The sequence below is a fragment of the Chlorocebus sabaeus genome, chromosome 8 (genome assembly GCF_047675955.1).
Source record: "Chlorocebus sabaeus isolate Y175 chromosome 8, mChlSab1.0.hap1, whole genome shotgun sequence".
In the NCBI taxonomy this organism is placed as follows: Eukaryota; Metazoa; Chordata; class Mammalia; order Primates; family Cercopithecidae; genus Chlorocebus; species Chlorocebus sabaeus.
The window spans coordinates 112,116,533-112,136,748 of record NC_132911.1 but is presented as its reverse complement, the minus strand read 5'-3'; the positions used below and the strand labels follow the sequence as shown (position 1 = coordinate 112,136,748).

Below are 20,216 nucleotides of genomic sequence, written 5' to 3'. Positions count from 1 at the left end.
TAAGATATCTTCTAGAAGTCTTTTTTTTTTTTTTTTTTTTGAGGTGAAGTCTTGCTCTGTCGCCCAGGCTAGAGTGTAGTGGCGCAATCTCAGCTCACTGCAACCTCCGCCTCCCAGGTTCAAGGAATTCTCCTGCCTCAGTCTTCTGAGTAGGTGGGATTACAGGCACGTGCCACCACGCCTGGCTAATTTTTGTATTTTTAGTAGAGATGGGGTTTCACCATGTTGGTCAGGCTGAGAAGTCAAATTTTATTGGAGAGTCTTAAATCTATTTAAAATAAAATGTGGCCTATCACGTACTATTTAAAATTAAAAATAAAAATATCTTTCAATTAAAAATTAAAAATATAAAACCTAGTTCCTTATGTATCTTTCCATTATTTCCTCAATTAATTAATTTTACCTTTTGAATTAAACTTTAAATTTTTTTCAAGACAATCTGCCAACTTACAGTGTTAGTTGGATCTTCTTGTAAAATCCTATCATATAGCTGTACAGCATCATCATATCTATTTAAAAAGAAAAAGAAACATCTATAATTATTACCTTAAAAATATAGTGATAAATAGTAAATACAGAAAAAAATTAAACCGGCTTTAATCTTTTAATTTAAATGCATTTATAATTGCTTTAAACGCATTTATAATCGTTACCAAAGTCTTCCATCTTCATATAACAGTAAACGTTTACTACAGTTTTATTTTGTTAAGTAAAGCAGATCATGTATATAGTACTTACAGAAAATTTCCCTTAAAAAAATACTGACTCAATTTGTCCAAAGTACAAAAGTAACAACTAGCCACACATAGCCAAACTATGAAGAGACATAACAAGCACCAGGAGACCAGATGTAGATATGGTAGAAGTATTGGCATAAACAGACCAGGAATTTAAACAATGATACGTATTTTCACGACTCTAATGCAAAAAGTAAACAAGATGCAAAAACAGACGGGTAATGTAAACAGAGATGGAAACTGTAAAAAAGAATCAAAAGATAATACTGGAAATCAAAAACAATGCAAGCGAAATGATGAATGCCTTTGATGGTCTTGGGCTTATCAGTAGATTGGGCATAACCCAAAAGAGTCAGGAGGTTGAAGAATTATCAATACAAACTTTCAAAACTGAAATAAAAAGAGAAAAACAATAGAACACAATATCCAAGAAGTGTGTACGATTACAAAAGATGTAACATATATGTAATGGAATACTAGAAGGAAAAAAGAGAGAAATATAGAAAACATTTGAAAATTTTCCCAAACTTACGATAGACACAAAACTACAGATCCAGTAAGCTCTAAGATCATCAAGCACAATACCAAAAAATCTATACCTACACATATTCAAATTACAGAAAATCAAAAACAAAGAGAAAATCTTAAAAGATGCCAGAAGAAAAAAACACATTACTTATACAGGTACAAGGATAAGCACTACATCAGACTTCTCTTCAGAAACCATGCAAACAAGAAAAGAGTAAAGGGAAATATTTAAAGTGTTCTGAGAGAAAACCAACTTAGAATTCTGTATCCTGAGAAACTGCCCATTAAATGTGACGGAGAAACATACTCCAGAAAAACAAAAACTTAAAGCAATTTGCTGTCAGCAGACCTGCCTTTCAAGAAATGTTAAAAGCAGCTCTTCAGAGAAAAGGAAAATAATATTGGTTAGAACCTTTGGAAGTTTCTAATATATAAAAAAAGAAAGATCATTAGAAAATGAATAAATAAAGGTAAAATAAAATTTTTTTCTTATTCTTAATTGATCAGATAAGTTTTCTCAAAATAGTAACAGCAACAATGTATTTTGTGATTATGATTTATGAATAAGTGAAATGAACGAAAGCAGTGCTACAAATGACAAAAGAGAAGAATTAAAAATACTCTGTTGTAAGAGATTTGCCCTAACTGTGAATCAGTATAGTGTTACTTAAAAGTGGACTTGGATAGTTCTAAATACACATTGCAATCACTCAGACAGCTATTTAAAAAATTTAAAAAGAAGTATAACTGATATACTGAGAGAAAGAAAATATGAAATTCTATAAATGCTCAATTAAATCAGAGAAGGCAGAAAATGACAAAAGAAAAAATAAGATCAATAGAAAATAGTTATGAATATGGCAGATAATGAAACAACTATATTAATAATCACTTTAAATGTAAATGGTCTAAGTATACCAATGAAAAGACAGAGACTATCAAAGTGGATTTAAAAACATGACCCAACTAAATGCTGTCTACACAAAACCCTCAAAATACAAAGATACAACAGAATAAAAATAAAGGGAAGGAGAAAGATGTGCTGTTAACACTAACCAAAAGAAAGCTCAGGACCTATATTAATTTCACACAAAGCAGACTTCAGAACAAGGAAAATTAGTAGGGATACAAGAGGGGCATTACATAATATAAAGGGCTCATTCTCAAGAAAAATGCAACAACCCTTAATGTTATGTGACAAACAAGAGTACATCAAAATATGTGAGGCAAAAACTAATAGAACTGCAAGGAGAAATAGATGAATCCACTATTAAAGTTGGAGACTTCCATACTCCTTTGTTAGTAATAGACATAACAGGCAGAATATAAGGACACAGTTGAACTGTACAGCACAATCATCCAGAAGTACTGAAAATACAATTTTAAAAGACAGCAAAAAGAAAAATAGTCTGAAAGCACTCTTACGAACTAAAAATAATCATAATTTAACTGTTCCCATAGTCTAGAAAACACTACCGAATATTGTTGAGATATTAGAAAACAATTATTGGACAGGACGAAAGAATCACTAACGATTAAAAATACATGATAAACTAAACTTCATCGGAATTAAAAACTTCTCTACTTCACAAGGCACCATTTAGAAAATAAAATATTCAAGCAGGAGAACAGGGAGAAATATTCACAGCACATATATCTGACAAAGTTTTTATCCAGTATATATAAAGACCTCCTACAAATCAGCAGTAAAAAAGATGAAACAACCCAATTTTTTAAATGGGTAAAGACTAAAGAAGATACTTCAAAAAGAAGTTATTTGAATATCTAAGCAGACATGACAAGGTTTTCAACGTCATTAGTCATCAAAAAATGTAAATTAAAGCCATGAGACAGTATTTCACACACTCTAGAATGCTTGAAATAAAAAAAAAAAATTAACACCACCATGATTAATAAGTTCCATGCCTGCCAGTTTTAATAGGAGCACACTGTTGACAAGATTTGGTTACCTTTCCATGGCTTCAAATCTCATGCCTGTTAATCGCTTGACTCTGTGACTGCCAGGGAACTGTCTTCTTAGCTCTTGAAGACAAAACTGAAAAAAACAAGAGTTGAGTAGTAATTACATTATTTATACTAAATGGGCTATAATGAATGGCCTATATAGTCTTCAATGTGTTTTCTTGAATAATTTCATTAGTGTCATCTAATAACGAAGTGAAATTAATCAGTAACAATGGATTGAAATAAGAACTACGGCATTATAGTGAAGGCAACAAGCAGTTTAGAAACTGATCATGCTCTTAACCAGGAAATAAGCAGATTATGAGAATCGCTAATAACTCTTCAAGTACTAATATCATATTATTCCTCCTTAAAAACTACTTCTACGCGTCAGGCTCCTACTTAAATGATAACAGCGCTTGGCGTTTTCTTCCTAATTGCAGCATAAGCATTCTACTGGTAAGAACTAAGTTTTTTAGTAGTCATTTCAAGTTCCTAGCAAATAACATTAAGTGTTTAATTTTGCCCTGTTGAAATTTTATATTAATCCATCAACCTTCCTTTTTTTTTTGTTTTGAGATGGAGTCTCACTCTGTCACCCAGGCTAGAGTACAATGGCACGATCCTGGCTTACTACAAACTCCACCTCCCGGATTCAAGTGAATCTCCTGCCTCGGCCTCCCAAGGAGCTCGGACTACAGGGGCCTGCCACCATGTCCAGCTCATTTTTGTATTTTTAGTAGAGATGGGGTTTCAACATGTTGGCCAGTCTGGTCACGAACTCCCGGCCTCAGGTGATCCACCTGCGGTGGCCACGTGCGGTAGTCTCCCAAAGTGCGAGGATTACAGGCGTGAGCCACTGCACCCAGTCAATCAATCATCCTTTCAATCAACATATCCTGATTTGGGGGTCAGAAAATGCAGACATTAAACGGACGGAATACCAAGTTTTTTGAACAAGTATCCATAACTGACTCATCAACTTGACTAAATAATCAAATATTTGCGGAGTAACTACATTCTCTGCAACATATGAAGGATTATAAGTTTTGGAAGTCCTAGAAATGTTAAAGATTATACAAATGGTCCACTGAAGCATATTAATGCATGTGTGACCAAAATAATGCTATTAACTACTGATGAAACTATTAACTGGTAATAAAATAAGTTTTAATATGAATTGGAAATACAGCTTCAAAGTTTGTGGCTGAAATTTGCCACAGTAAGAAAAATATTCAAGTTAGTCAAAAGTGAAGATATGTTCATTTATTTTTTTGATATCAAGCAAAATCATATTACTTGGTCAGTCAAGCAAGCTAACTGTATAAATAATCTTAACCATTAAAAAGTTACTGTTTAACTGGATATACTGCTTTATTAATCAACAGTGTTTTCTAATTTGACTTCCTACTTTATTAAGTGATATTTGGCTATTTCAAAAAAAAAATAAAAACTTCTCTCAAGATATAAAACTGCCACCTCTATGAATATTCAAAAGACTATGTCTCATAGGTTCTGAAGGTAATCCAACAAAGGTTTTGTGGAATGTTTTCACCACTAACAGCTCCACTAGATTTACATGTATGGCCAACCCAACCTTGAAAAGGATAATACTAATTCAGATGTGAATTTTTTTCAGGTATTTCAATTTTTTGTTTTTGTATATTTTCTTTCAGTTTAAATACAGAGGCAGCATGAAGTGGTACTTAAGAATTCAAGATGATAGGAACAACAGAACAGACGCCTCTGCTTTCTGATTTACAAAATAAATATAATAATAACATCAAACACAAATCAAATCAATAAATAATTATGAAGGCTCAATAAAAGCATGATGTAAAGCATTTAGCTTCGTTCCTAGCACAAGTCCAAAAACACAGCTATCATTACAGTGTTATTTTAAAAACTATAGTATTAGGTTTGTTTGTTTTGAGACGGAGTCTTGCTCTGTTGCCCAGGCTGGAGTGCAGTGGCACAATCTCAGCTCACTGTAATCTCTGCCTTCCAGGTTCAAGCAATTCTCCTGCCTCAGCCCCCAGAGTAGCTGGGACTAGAGGCATGTTCCACCAAACCTAGCTAATTTTTTGTATTTTTAGTAGAGATGGGGTTTCACCACATTGGTCAGGCTGGTCTTGAACTCCTGACCTCAGGTGGTCCACCTGCCTCGGCCTCCCAAAGTGCTGGGATTACAGGTGTGAGCCACCTCACCTGGCCAAACATTATTAGTATTTTAAGTTATGTTCTATACATCAGGATTTTCTATGTTTATAATATTGTGTAACAGTATTGAACATTACATTCTATGAAAGTCATTCAATAACACAAAAGATAAAATTGTTTTAAACTTTCTTACTTTAAACTCTATAAAATAGGATAAGTTACCTACTAAGCAGACAAATTTCAGTAACTAAATCTTTTCAGTAAAACTAGGATACTAAACAGCTACTTCTCAGGACTAATAAAAAGATTTAAGATACTTTGTCCTAAAATATCCAGTTAGTTCCACTTACTGTTCAGAGTAGCACTCAAAACCAGCTATAGAAAGCATTCCATATAAGCCATACATTAAGTCTTAACTATGGTATACAATTCATGAAGCAAATTAAATATATACTTCATTTAAATACCTACCAATGCCAAGTCATCCCGACCATAGTCTAGTGCTGCAATCATCACCTGTTCATATATGATCCAAACTAGAAACATACAGAGGGGGGAAAAGAACTAAATTTAATATTAAAAAATAAAACAAATGGAAATTAATGAATTCTAGTTTCTGATATTTCTAGAAAATATTACTTATAACTGAAAATTGATTTATTGTATTATCTCTGAAACTAAGGAAAGAACACATTCTTACATGTTTCAGCAGTGTAAAATATATTAATATAAGGTTAAAATCTCCAATGATTTAATACTTTTACTGTTCTACAAGAGTCCTTAGACAATACATTTCGGTCAGACATTTGCAGCCCTTTGAGCTTTAAAACAAAATGCCTATTTGATAGCTTACTACTACCAAGCAATTATAAATCCATCTCAAAATAAACTATCATTAAAAGTCTTGGGACGAAAAGTCACAAAGAAGATTAACATGACAAGTAGAAAAATCATAAATGAAAGAACAGTTAAAAAAAAAAAAAAGGCCCATAAATGAGACATGTACTGAGCCTGAAGGTAATAAAAGAACTTACTATCATCTCCTAGCTTAGAAGCATATTCATTAATTAATTCTTCTCCAACTTCTACAATTTGCTCACTATTTCGTGAGTTTTCTTCTCTCCATTTTCTCATTTTATCTCGCATTTCTGAAAAAAGTAACATGACATTTAAGTGTATATGTACCCAGACACATGCATACACATCAGATAGATGTCAAAAACCTGACAAGACAAAATCAACTTTTTAGGTAAGGAAAATAAACTCACAATCATGTAGAAGTCTGTGGTAGCTCAAATTTGATAAAGTAGAAAATTAACTGAACAAAGGCAACAGATCCTTTAGAAGGCTGACACAGCATTACAACTGGTATTACGACTATCTTCAGAAGTGATGAATGGGCCAGGCATGGTGGCTTATGTCAGTAATGCCAGGACTTTCGGAGCCCAAGGCAGAAGAATCACTTGATCCAGGAGTTCAAGACCAGTCTGGACAACATGGCGAAACCTTGTCTCTACTAAATATACAAAAATTAGCCGGCTGTGGTGACACGCACCTGTAATCCCAGCTACTCAGGAGGCTGAGGCAGAATAGCTTGAACCCAGGAGGTGGAGGTTGCATGGGCCAAGATCGTGCCACTGCACTCCAGCTTGAGTGACAAAGCAAGACTTTGTTTCAAAAACAAAAGAAAACATAAAAAACAACAAAAAAGAGGCATGATGGCACCTGCCTGTGGTCCCAGCTACTCAGGAGACTGATGTGAGAGGATCACTTGAGCCTGGAGGTTGAGGCTGCAGTGAGCTGTGATTGCACCACTGCACTCCATTCTGAGCAACAGAGCAAGACCCCTGTCTCTTAAAAGTTGAAAAACGACAACAGGCAAATAACAAAGTAAGTTATCCTACACAGAAAGAACTACTGGTAGTTCAGAATTAAATAAACACACTAGGATCGGGAAATGAGTGTACAAGAAGGTGAGTGACTTTCTTGGAAGATGTTTATTTTATACTAAAGAACTTTTAAGTTTGTTTTTAAAGGTATAGAACAACTAAAAAATACTGAGCAAAAGAAAAGCAACACAATCATAGCTGTCTAACAGGGAAAATCATTCTGACGCAAAAAAAAAAAAAAAACTAGAATTTTATATTTTATGTGTCAATTTTAAAAATAAATAAATTTGAAACAAAAGCAAAAACAAAAAGCCCCAGAAGATAAACTGGAAAGGAGTAAACAGTTCAAAGAAAAGAGGTTGTATTAGTCCGTTTTCACATTGCTGATAAAGACATACCTGAGACTGGGCAATTTACAAAAGAAAGAGGTTTAACTGGACTTGCAGTTCCACGTGGCTGGGGAGGTCTCACAATGATGGCAGAAGGCAAGAAGGAAAAAGTCATATCCTAAGTGGATGGCAGCAGGCAAAGAAAGAGAGCTTGTGTAGAGAAACTCCCATTTCTAAAACCATCAGATCTTGTGAGACTCATTCACTATAATGAGAACAGCATGGGAAAGACCTGTCCCCACGATTCAATCATCTCACAGTGCGTCTCCTCCACAACACATGGGAATTATGGGTGCTACAAGATGAGATTTGGGTGGGGACACAGAAACAAACCATATCACGGGTCATGGAGGACACAGAGTCTACTGGAAAGAACATGGACTTGATACACTTGGTTTGAATCTAAACTCCATCTTTTACATGACCTTACATAACTTACTGAATCTGTACTTAGTTTCCAATAACAATGAATAGATAGTATTACCTTTAGCTCAGGGATGAGCAGTTAAGATTACATAAAATATATATATATATAAAGTTGCTTGGTTAGTACAACAGTTTGGATATTTTTGTTTTTAAGTTGATTTTGATTACCCTTAGATAAGGGTATATACACTTACCAGTTCTTCATAGGCATCACTACTGTCTTTCACCCAGCTACATGTATTTTCCTCACCTGCTTGGCCTTTGAGTTTAGGAAACCAAACACTAGAAAATTCATGTAAAGCATTTTATAAAATGTGAAGTCCTAGAAAAATTCTAGTCATCTTTATTTCAAAAAAAAAAAAAAAAAATCTGATAACTGTTTCAGTCTCTCACAAGAAATAAAGGCTCTTCCCTCACTCTTTCCTCAAAAGTGGCTTAAAATTTTCATTTTACCCTTTCACCCTCCTGCAAAAGGCCCGCTCCTCAAAGTCAAGGTCATTTTATTACATACTATGTAAGTAAGCTGCTCACTGCTTGCTTGTACATTTTAACTACTGTGCAACCCTGTGGGATGAGCTAAACGTCAAAGGTTAAGAGAGTGGCTATGATTGTTCTGTTTATTCCTTCCATGACAACTTGCATGAGGTGCCACTGCAGTGAGGTGACCTCTGAAAGATGGAAAAATATGTCTGCTACTTAATTCTGCTGATTTCTTTAGTCCAAAACTACTTCCGCCAATCCTGTATCTTTTCCACTTCATTTTGTTATATATTCAGAAATACCACTTACAGATTCATTTACATAAACCACTATATTCTTTTAAAAGGTTGATAACTACAGGATAATAAATTCTAAATTATTCATAGTCCCATAGAAGTATCTAGTCAGATTGGCTGCAGGCTGTTGGGAACAGCTATTCTAAAAGAAAAGGCAATCGGATTTGAAAAAGGAAAGCGTTATTTTAATGCACACAGAGCTCCAGGAGAAGTATTTTTCAAACTGTGTATTACAATTCATTAATAAGGTATAAAATCAATTTAGTGGATTTCTTCCAGAATATATTGGTAGGTGAGAGGGTGCGGGGGAGAATGAAACAAAATGAACAAAATGCAATACTCATAAGAATAGTTTGTAAATGAAACTTTGGTTTCAGTTTATACATACACTCAAAGATTCATGTATATGTATACTTAATTGAGTACGAGTTAATTTGTAAAAGGTATTTCTCATTGTGGAAAAACACTCTTGGAGGAAAGAGAACACTTTTTTAAAGTATAACTTCTAAAAACAACAGTCTGATACACAGTCACAAACATTAAAATATGATAGCTGAACACAAAACAAGAAACACTGTTTGTGTATGAAAATATAACTTTTACAAAACAAGCAACATTTTACCTATAAACACCTTAAGCTACATACCTTACTTAGCTGACCCTGCCACACTCTTGAGTGCTGCTATAATAAATACATTTGTTGCACTATTAGTCATATACTATTTTTAGAAATGCCTTAAGTACATTTATCTAAAAAGTTATTCATAAAAATAAAACTGTCTTGAAGAAAACACGTTTTCACCTTTGATAGTTCATTACCTCAAAATCACAGCATCCAAAAATCAAGTCATCTTCAATTCCCAAAAATATGGCTTCCCTTCCCAATGTTCACATTTCTGTTAATTCTACCTTCTGTTAATACTACCTGACATTCCACTTTTAAATGCTGTTTCTGACTCCTACTTTGGTTATCTAAGTCCTGTGGACTCTTTTGAAGTATTTCTAAGATTTACATCTTCTAGTCTATTTCTACTGCTATTATCCATGCCCAGGCTTTCATCACCCCATGCTAAAACTGCTAGGATAGCTTCCAAACTGATCTCTCCACCCAAATTCAATCTGTAAATTACTAGCAGATATTTCTAAAGATTTACTTCATTACAATTTAAATTCTTAAGATACCCAATGATTTCTACCTTCTTTGAGGCAGTATGGTGTATGACTGGAACTTTAATTCATTATTCAACTAATACTTACTTCTTGGAGTAAATATTGTTCTTCTTCATTCAACTAATATTTACTAAATGCCTACTACGTGTCAGGCCTGATCTGGGCATTGAGGATAAAGAAAGAAAAAGATACCCTATATACTCATAATGCTTAGAGTCTAATAGGTAAAAAGATGAAAATCCACATAACTTCAGATAGTGAAATTACACAAATAAAACTAAAAGACCATATGATAAAGTTAGGAGACTGGGAGAAAGGAGGAGCTTTTGGAAAGGGTGGTCAGAGAAGGTTCTCTAAGAAGGTTATTTTCAAGCTAAGAGAGGAATGAGAAGGAGCCAACCATAAACAGCAAATCTAAATTCTGGAGAAAGAAACTAATTTGGCATATTCTAAGAATAACAGAATGACAGCCTAGGTGGAAGAACTTAATTAGTTAATAACTCAGTGGGGGAGAAGTGTATAAGAGCAGCTCAAATCACAGGACTCCCTTTTACTAGCTGTGGGATATAAGACAAGTCATTTCACCTCTCGCTTGCTTCCTCATCTATAAACTGGAAATAAAGCCTATTTCATAAGATACGTGTGAGGATTAAAAGAGATAATGTACACAAAATGTTTCATATACTATTTTCATTATTATTACCATTACTACATACACTAGTGGATCAAACTTCAAAAACAAGCTTCATGTCCTAGCATTCACCCACTGAACAAACAAGCATTTACTGAGAGCTTGTTTTCTGATTCTCACCACTATGGCTGGTCAACGGAAGGACTGAGAAGATCTCTGTGTGTAAAGAATGTAAACAAGCAATTAAAATATGATGGAGAGATTAATGAGGTTCAGTAAAAATTCTCTTAATCATCTTCCGGTTAGAATCAACTCAAAGAATTGCTTTCTGCAAAACTTAATAATCGTGGCCACTAAGATTTTAGAAGCTCTTAGCTAATAAGTCATATCAGCTAGCTCTTGGTTAACTGTTTCCAACAGTTATTACATTTTAAAAATTTAGCTACCTGTATCCAAACCAGTTCATGCCAGTTAAATTTAATGTAATTATATAGTATAATGAAATATTATAAGCCAAAGAAAACTTAACTGCGAAAAGAGACTGGTTTCTAAAAAACAAAGTTGGATGCTTTGAAAAGACTCCATAAAAATAAATAGCTCTGAAAATCTGCTGTCATATTAAATATGAAGACTTAATTTAAAATATTATGAGAAAGATAACAAAAATCTAAAAGATTTGTGCACTGAAGCTTCTGTATTAGGGACTTTATGTTCCTGCTCCACATTAAAGAAAGCAAAACCAAACATGGTTTATTAAACATGACAAGGAATTTCAATCAGCAGATCTCTACCAAAGAAAAGGCCCTGTTCTATATCAACATGCAAAAGTTTAATGAAAGGAGCCATTGATTTTTTCTTTTTGAATTTAGGACCTTGCCTCCCATCTATATACAAAAAAGAATTCTGAACTCCTTAGTCTAGCATTCAAGACACCAACCTACCTTTCTAGTTTTTACCTACCTTTCTAGTTTACCTAGAAAGACATTTTACTGGAAACATCTAGTGACGTTTGCAAAGCATATACTTCATTCCCATACATATCTGTACTTTTCCAGGGTTTGAAGTCTCATAGATCTATATCTTAAAAGGTGAGCAGAAGTTGTTTTATGAATGAGGGGAGGTACACAGTGCTATCTACATTTCTAGGGAAAATGCAGAAAAGAATTAAGTGGTGACAGCAGTGATGTTGGAGGCAGAAGGCAAAAGGAAGATGATGAGTTCAGTTTTGAGTTTTATTAATTGTGAAACATCCATTACATGTGCTCTGTAGAACACTGGAAATATGGATCTTCAGTTTACAAGTGAAATTTCAGGGCATGTCCCTTGAAATCTGGGGCCTTGCCTGTCTTACTTAGCACTATACCCTCAAGAACTACAACAGTGTCTGGTGCAAAGTACTCAAATATATGTTTAATGTGTTATTTACTATATAGGCTTATTGATAGCTAAAATTGGATGTGGATAAGATTGCCCAGAGATATCATTTAATCTATTTTAGGTATCTTCAAAGCTAATGAGAACTTTGAACCATCTTTTCCCAGAACTATGTATGTTTACACATGCACTAAATTTTGCATGATTTCATCAGACCATATGACACTCATGCTTGCATCAATTTAAAGTCTATTGATCTCAAACTTAAAAACCACCAATAACAGATTAAGACGATGACTAAGAAACACTGAAACACCAAAAAATGAGCAAATGGATGTACAGAACTCAACAAAGGAAAGGCCCAAAAAGAAAGGAGAAAACAAGAAGAATGTCATTAAGAAAGCAAAGAAAGAGTTTTCCACAGAGGAGTGACCTACAATAGCAAAAGTAGTAGAAGTATACAAAATACATGTTATTATTAGGTCTCCCAGAGATCTTAGTGGAGTGGTAGGGCATGGAAATCAAATTGAGGATGAAGGTCTCAATAAAAAGAGAGGAAGTAGGGGCAGTGAACATAAACAACTAAATTGCTCTCAAACATTTCTCATACATTTTTTGTTTTCAACAAATACTCATTTAATGCTTATTATGTGCCTGGCATTGTTCTAGGCATCCTATCCATGTCCTGCCCAAATATCATATTCTCAAGAAACTTGAATATACTCTCCTTACAAGTCTAAATTCTCTTTCCCACCTCCAAATGTCTAATAACTTCCCTACGTAATAAGTATTAATCACTTTCAATTGGCTGAAGAAACAAACCAAATAGTCTATTAGTAGAGTCTAACACAGATGTGGAAGTGTTAAACTTACTACATAGGTCTTTTATAAACAAATGATAAATTTTCCTATCACAAGAATTACAGCACTCTGAACTAACCAATTCACGACACTGTTCAGTGGAACTCCTAAGGACACACCTCTGACACACACGCCCCCAAAAAATCTGAAAACACTATCCCTGATAATCTTCCCATCACCCTTCATCCTAAAAATTTGTTATCATAAGTCTCTGAAATAAAAATCTAGAATACTCTTTTCTTAAAAGTCCCTTACGTTAGAATTTTAATTCTGGAAAGGTCTAAACCTTCACTTTACTAGTGAGCACACTGTATCCTATTACTTAAGCAAGTTGCCTAATTTCATCTAAGATACTGAAACCTTTATCTAAGATACTAAAGAAATTATTTCAACGCTAGAAAAATGGTTTATAATATTTTCTGACAATGTGTTAGTGTTTATTATTAATCCCACTAACAATTCATTTAGTCAACAAATAATTACTGAGCTCCGTCCCCATGTGTCAGGCTCTAGGGAAGTGACAGTGAAGAAACAGGCCTGGTCCCTTTCATCTTAGAAGAGACAAAATTTTAAAACAAAACACAATTGAGTAAGTGCTTCAATAGTATGAGAACAGAATATATAACCGAAGGATTACAGGTGTGTTTTGTTGCTTGATTTTGTTGTTTGGGTTTTTTCTTTTTTTCAATTTTGGTGGGAGATGAGGAAAGGGAAGTGGGCAGTAGAGTGTTCAACTAAGGCTTTTTTGTACTAGGTGAGCTTTGTGGGGAATTGATAAATGATAAAGTTTAATGGGGGCAAGAGTGAGGCAAGGAGGGAAGAACACTCCCAGTGGAAGGACTAGCATGTGCCAGCTTTAAGAAGCAGCATAGCAATTTTGGGTATTCAACAAAGGCCAGCATAGGCAGCTCACAAAGAGAGAAGGAGAATGGCTCAAAATAAAGGTGGAGACATGGACAATGGCCAGATCACAGAGGAGGGACATAATCATATTAGTACTAGCTAATAATAACACCTCCTTTTATATAGTACTTAACAGTTTACGAAACACTTAAAAATGTTTCTTTTATTCCTACAAATTTGTGTAGTAATTATTTATTCCAAATCAATTACATCAATCCTCTTTAGAATGACCACAGGGTAAGGTCCAAGTTACTCAGTTAAATCACCTTGTCTGTTGGTAGCATAGTTACTTGCCCCTCAGGATTTTATATATGCTACTACCACCTAGGAAAGCTATAATGAACATACCTTCATAATAGCAATTTCTAAAAATTATATAATATTTAAAACAGTTTTTTAAAAGCATTAAAAATAACAGCCATTTATCTACCATCCAGCTTATGGAAGATACTCTGACACAAGCCTTTCAAAACTGTGTGTTTATAGGTTTGTTTTCTCCATTAGATTGTGAATTCCTTGGAAGTATGGACTGTGTGTTGATAGATCCAAGATTTTGCACTAAGAAATCAACACTGTTGTTTAATATAATGGAATCCCTCAATTCAGGTATAAATACTGAGATTCACAACGTGCTAGAGGCCGCAAAGCCAACAAATCATTTAATTCAGTTCAAGTACAAAGGAATTTTGCTTTATTGGTAACGGATTTACAACTTTATAAACCTGATACATTTATTCACGATAAAACAGAAAATATAACTTTCACGTTTTCAGGTCATTATTAAAACATCCCAAGAAGGCATTCGTTGAACAAACTAGCTACTGAAGTCTCCTGTATTATGCTAAAAGCTGGAAATATGAATTCCAATTACACAAATTCCACGCCTTAATGAAACTCAAGTTTCTTAAGCACACAGAATTGATCCAAGGTTTGGCTGTTCCCAGATTCAAAGAATATATCCCACTCTAGATCAACTAAGGATAGGGAAAAGTGACCATCACACGTAAGCACGTACGTAGACCAGAGTTAATCAGTTATTTTTCCCTTCAGAAAAAAATCTACTAGTAGGGAGTAAGAAGGAGGTTGTGTTGTGTGTGTAAACGTGTTCTGAGATGGAGAGGGACAGAGACTAGACTAAAAGGAAAAGAAACTGGAAACCCAGGTTTAAGGAGAAAACTAAATGTAGATTGGCATATGAGAATCACATTTGTTCACGCATCTTCTACACAGCTTTTCTGCAAACAGCTGTAATCCTTACATAGCACTTAGTAAAGGGCCTTAGAGGCCCTGTGTTTCTTGGCTCCAAAGAAGCTTCAGTAACCACCTATTCCGCCTCTTCCGCACCGCCCAGCAACCACGGTTAGAGTGTGACAACCCTAGCCCCAAGTCCCTCCCGCCCGCCTCATAAATAAAAGCGGCCCTGGGCTGCTGGACTGGCGCGGAGGAGGGCAGGTCAACCGATGAGCAGACACCGTGGGAAACGCCGCGGAGTACGCGCCCGGGCCAAGGAAGGGGTCAGCCTCAGCCTCCACCTCAGCTTGGCCCGTCCACTGAGGGCTCTGGTACCAAAAAGAGACCGGTGAATCCAGCTCTCCGAAGGCAGCGGGTACTCCCGAACGGCTTCCCAGCGCTTTTAGTCTTTCCGCACCCGTCCCCACCCGAAGTTACCTTCCCAAGTGACATCGTAAAGCTCTGAGACCTTCGCCATCTTCCCAGAACCTAGAAGCAGCGGGGTGAGAGGGCGGGGAGACGCAGTCACGTGACGCTCCACCGGGCGGTGGAGAGTTACGTAGCTTTTTCTCATTGGCCAAGAGAGCAGAGGGGGCGGTATCCGCCACACACGTGCACGCGGCTCTGCGGAGGGGCTTTCGGGGAAGGGGGCGGAACAAGATGGGCGGAGCGAACTGGACGGTGGGCGGAGCGAGGTGGGCGGTCCGCGGTGGTCCCGGAATCTGAGGATACTCTGGCTGCCGGCAGGGCGATGGTGCTGGCTCGGCTTGAGGGGTAGGGGTATGTGTGTGAGTGTTTTGTTGTGTGTGTATGTGCGTGTGTGTTTTGTTTTTGTTTGTTTGTGTTTTTTGCCGTGGATTTTTAACAAATGCTGGGTTTTTAGTGTCCGCCAATCCTGGCTTTTCAGTTTTTTTCTACGTAGGCGTGTTCATTCTCTTCACACTCCTTTAAGTACCCTTATTCTCTTCATGGCCGGCCGCAGTGTAGCCTTCTGCACGAATTCTTTATTTGTCGCCAACTTTCCTCCTTCCCTAATGGGATTTGCTTTCCGTTCACTTTTTAATCGACTAAACGGATAAACTCCAAAGTTTTGAGGGAGTAAGTGGGATTCTTCCTTTGCGCTTTGAAGTTCCCTTGAATGCCCTCGTGCTAGCTTGTACCCTTGTTTAACGCTCCTCGTGCCTGTAATTGCTTCATCCATGTCTGCATGCCACACTAGGTTTGAAACTGTCGCGAGTAGGTAAGAATGAGACCTTCACAGTTCCTGAACTTCGCTCCTCATTACTCCTGGGTGTATGGGGCAGCCTCCTTTCCCACCAGACGAATTGCTTTTAGGAAACTTTGAACGTCATCTCCTAGACTTAAGGAGAAGTGTTTGGACAGGAGGCAAAAAATTTGAGGATGATAAGCATATATTTAGTATTTGAAGCAAGGGGGACATGAGATTGTAGAGGAGGAATATGTAAGCTGAGGAAAAACTAAAATTCACTGCAATGCAGCCATGAGTTATGGGTCAGTGAAGAAGGGGCATTTGATCTGAGAAGTAGAAATAATCGTATCCCACAAGTCAAAAGAGTGGAGGGGTTTTTTTCTCAGCTTTATTGAGGTATAATGGACAGAAATTGTGCATATTTAAGGTATACAAAGTAATGATTAGATGTATATGTACATTGTGAAATGATTACCACAAACAAGCTAATTAACACATCCGTCACCGTACATATTTCCCGTACGTGTGTGTGTGGTGAGAACACTTAAAAATCTCTCAGCGAACTTCAAAGTGTACAATACAGAATTATCACTATAGTCACCATGCTGTGCATTCGATTTCCAAAACATATTCATCTTACAACCAAAAGTGTGTACTAGTTGACCAACGTCTCTCCATTCCTCACCTGTCGGCTCCTGTCAACCACAGAAGTTTTTTTGTTTGTTTAGAAAAAAAAAAAAGACATCAGGTCATCTACCACAGAGAAGTCGCTTAACAACAGAAAAGACTAGTGAATTTATACACTTGGATTGAATTCTGAATGAGCTGGCATTCTTTCTAAACAGACTTTTTAAAAATCTTTCATTCAAAAAGTTAAAAAATACTCTACTCAGAAATTCACATGTTTTAACGCTCCAATAAAGCAACCTGGTGCAACAGGAAGAACAAGAACTCCCAGATCTGAATCCAGGCTTTACCTTTTAGTAGCTGGGTGACTTTCAGTTTGTATTTCTCTCCAAACATCAAAAAGGCTCATATATAAAAATCTAATAATATCTGTATAAAAAGAAAATAACGACCTTGTGGTGTTAATCAAGATGAAAACAGATGCTGCAGCTAAAGCCCCAGTGTGGCACTCTCATGGAAGTACCATCCTATGTCTAGAAATACTGTTTATATGCTGATCAGTCCCAAACTGATAAACCTTCCCAAAACCTAGTGTGGTTGCTTGACATACTCAGATGGCTAGCTGATACGCCTCTCAAAGTTAACATAGCCCACACAGAACTCTGGATTCCTGCTGTTACCTTCCATATTCCCACCTTGCTTTTCCCCGTCATAGGTGAGGAAACCATTTACCTAGTTGCACAAGTTAAAATTATTGGAAGTACCTTTGATTCCTTTTTTTGACACCACTCCCCATGTCTAGTCTATCAGCAAATTCTATATTGCACTTCCCAAAGTTCATCTGCTTTTCATATCTATTGCTACTACCTTAATCTAAGTCACAACCATGTCGCTCCTGAATGATTGTGATAGTTTCCTAGCCACCTTTGTTTCATTCTTGCTGTGTAAAATCTGGATTTTTTATACAACAATGCTACTGGTCTTAAAAAAAAAAAAAAATCAGACTACAGAAGTCCCTTGACGATAGGCCTCGAATGGCTCCCCATGGCAATAAAAATATACTTCAAACACTTTATCATGGTTTACAAGGCTTTACTCAGCCAGGTGACATCTGTCAACCTCTCCTACCTCATCTCTTATTATTCTATCTCTCCTCACTAGCCCGCAGCCATTCTCATCTACTTCCTATTCCTCAAACAGACCAAGATTCTATCTGCCTTGTATCTGGCATTTGCCCAGCTGTTTCCTTTTCCTAGAAACCATCTTCCTTTTGTCATTCATATCTCAGTTTTAAATGTATGTACTCATAGACCTCTCTTGACCATCCAATAAAAAGTAGCCCTTAGGTAATGTCTATCCATCATCATGACACTTATCACTATTGGATGTTTTGTTTGTTTACTTGCTTGCTTTCTGTATTTTACACCACTTTAAGCTGCTTCAGAGTACCAACTTTGTTATTTTAACCTTGGAACATCAAGCCTAGAAAAACACCTGGAGACAGTAAAAATGTTTATTGAATGAATGAGTCAGATTAAAAATGACAGCCTGTATTAATGATTATTAAGAATAACATTTCTTAATAGTACACATATGAACTCTTGTTTAGTTAAGCATAGGATATTTTCTTTTTATAGCCAATACTTTCCTAAAAATTATAAATTCAATGAATTCAGCGACCATACCAGTTCATTTTTATATCTCTCAGCCCTTACTAAAATATGTTGCGTACAAGAGCCACTTAATATTTTCACAAAATTATTGACACTTAACATTTGGTTGATTTGTTCGAGGGGTCTAAAGCCTCTAGGAAAGCCAAAGGAGGTCTTTTTTAAAGCCTTGCAATGGTTTTTAAAAGTTACAACTAATTGAGGGAATACATATTTTCTGATCACTTCAACTAAATATCCCATAGCTAGCTACGATTGTCTGTCAAGTGGTAAGCCATATGACACTGAGTTAAAAGTCATCATTTTCAGAATTTCTAAGCTGGAAAATAGAGTAATTTCATTTTTGAGTTAGAATGGGCTGATGATTCTTGAGAACAGTATTTTTCAAACTTCTTTTTCCTGCAACTCATACTAAAGGAATATGTTTTGCATTGTCACATAGTATGTGTACATGTGTTTAAAACTGAAACAAAATTTACAAACTAGCTTTGTCATGTGTCTTGTCCTCTACATTTTGTATTCAAATTTTGTCAGCTACATTTTATTTTATAAAACTACTGGTGTGGCACAGGAATGAGGTCATGACTCATAGTTTAAAAAACACCAATGGATATCGTCTTTCCTAACCTGGGACCCTAGTGTGAAATGATTTGCCCAACTTTCTGCCACTAGCAGGTAACAAAGATAGGTGATTCATATGGAGATCAGTTGTTTAGATCATAGATGAAAAATACAATATTGAGAAAAATATATTTAGGAGAAATTTTGTCACCAACAGTACTCTGAAGTGGGGAAAATGATTGCTTATAGATTGCAACATTTTAGATGTCTAATAAAACTTACCTTCCTCAGGCACACTTAGGAAAAAATTGGTATGTCAGTGACAAGAATTCTATATTCTTCTTTAACATTGTATAACATGTAATTATAACTAAATGAAAAAAATACCTTCTATAAATAAAACTGTAACACTGAAAACATAAACATCAATCTTACCCTCTGTAACTCCTCCTTTACAAGATGTCTTCAAAGTTTTGCCTCTCACCCTCTCACTCATTGGAAAAATTTTCATTCACATATGTTTAAAATATTTAATCCAGTTTTTCTGACTGAACGTTGCCCAATATTGGTGACAAATACCAAGGAAATGTCTAGGCATCCAAATATTAGGTTATATTAGTACTCACATTATGAATAAGATGTGTCAGACAGCATGGGAAGCATTATCTCACTTAGTGATATCAACAGCACAGTGAAAATGTCTGTAATTTTTTGTGTGAAGCTAAATTGTGATTTGGTTTTTTTCTTGCAAGATTATGTTTGAAGAGTTGGAATGACAATAAATCGGGATGAACTAGAGTGATACAGGAAAAACTTCAAATAAGCCCACATTTTCTTTGAGGTAGGATATAAGCCAAATTAGTCCACAGAGCACTTTAGAGTACATTTTTTTGTGGTTTACTTAATATCTTCAGACATTGTGAAAGACTAAAGCAACTTCTTAAATTTAATAAACTTTGTGGCATTTATACAACGTACATTATTTCACAGGATATAAGCCAAATTAGTCCACAGAGCACTTTAGAGTACATCGTTTTTATGGTTTACTTAATTCAATTAATATCTTCAGACATTGTGAAGGACTAAAGCAATCTCTTAAATTTAATAAA

General features: G+C 35.7%; 1 protein-coding gene across 2 annotated transcripts in view; it reads right to left on the bottom strand.

Moving 5' to 3' along the window:
- Positions 1–15,573, bottom strand: part of EMC2 (ER membrane protein complex subunit 2) — a 49,406-nt gene extending 33,833 nt beyond the window's left edge. For both annotated transcript variants that reach the window (XM_008001355.3, XM_038000208.2), the window contains exons 1-5: positions 15,478–15,573; positions 6,425–6,538; positions 5,862–5,926; positions 3,236–3,321; positions 452–509 (exon numbers count right to left, since the gene is read on the bottom strand). In XM_008001355.3, the coding sequence (XP_007999546.2) occupies positions 452–509; positions 3,236–3,321; positions 5,862–5,926; positions 6,425–6,538; positions 15,478–15,517 (363 nt within the window). In that variant the 5' untranslated portion in view covers positions 15,518–15,573. The remainder of the gene's footprint in view (positions 1–451; positions 510–3,235; positions 3,322–5,861; positions 5,927–6,424; positions 6,539–15,477) is intronic.
- Between the last annotated feature and the right edge of the window lie 4,643 nt (positions 15,574–20,216).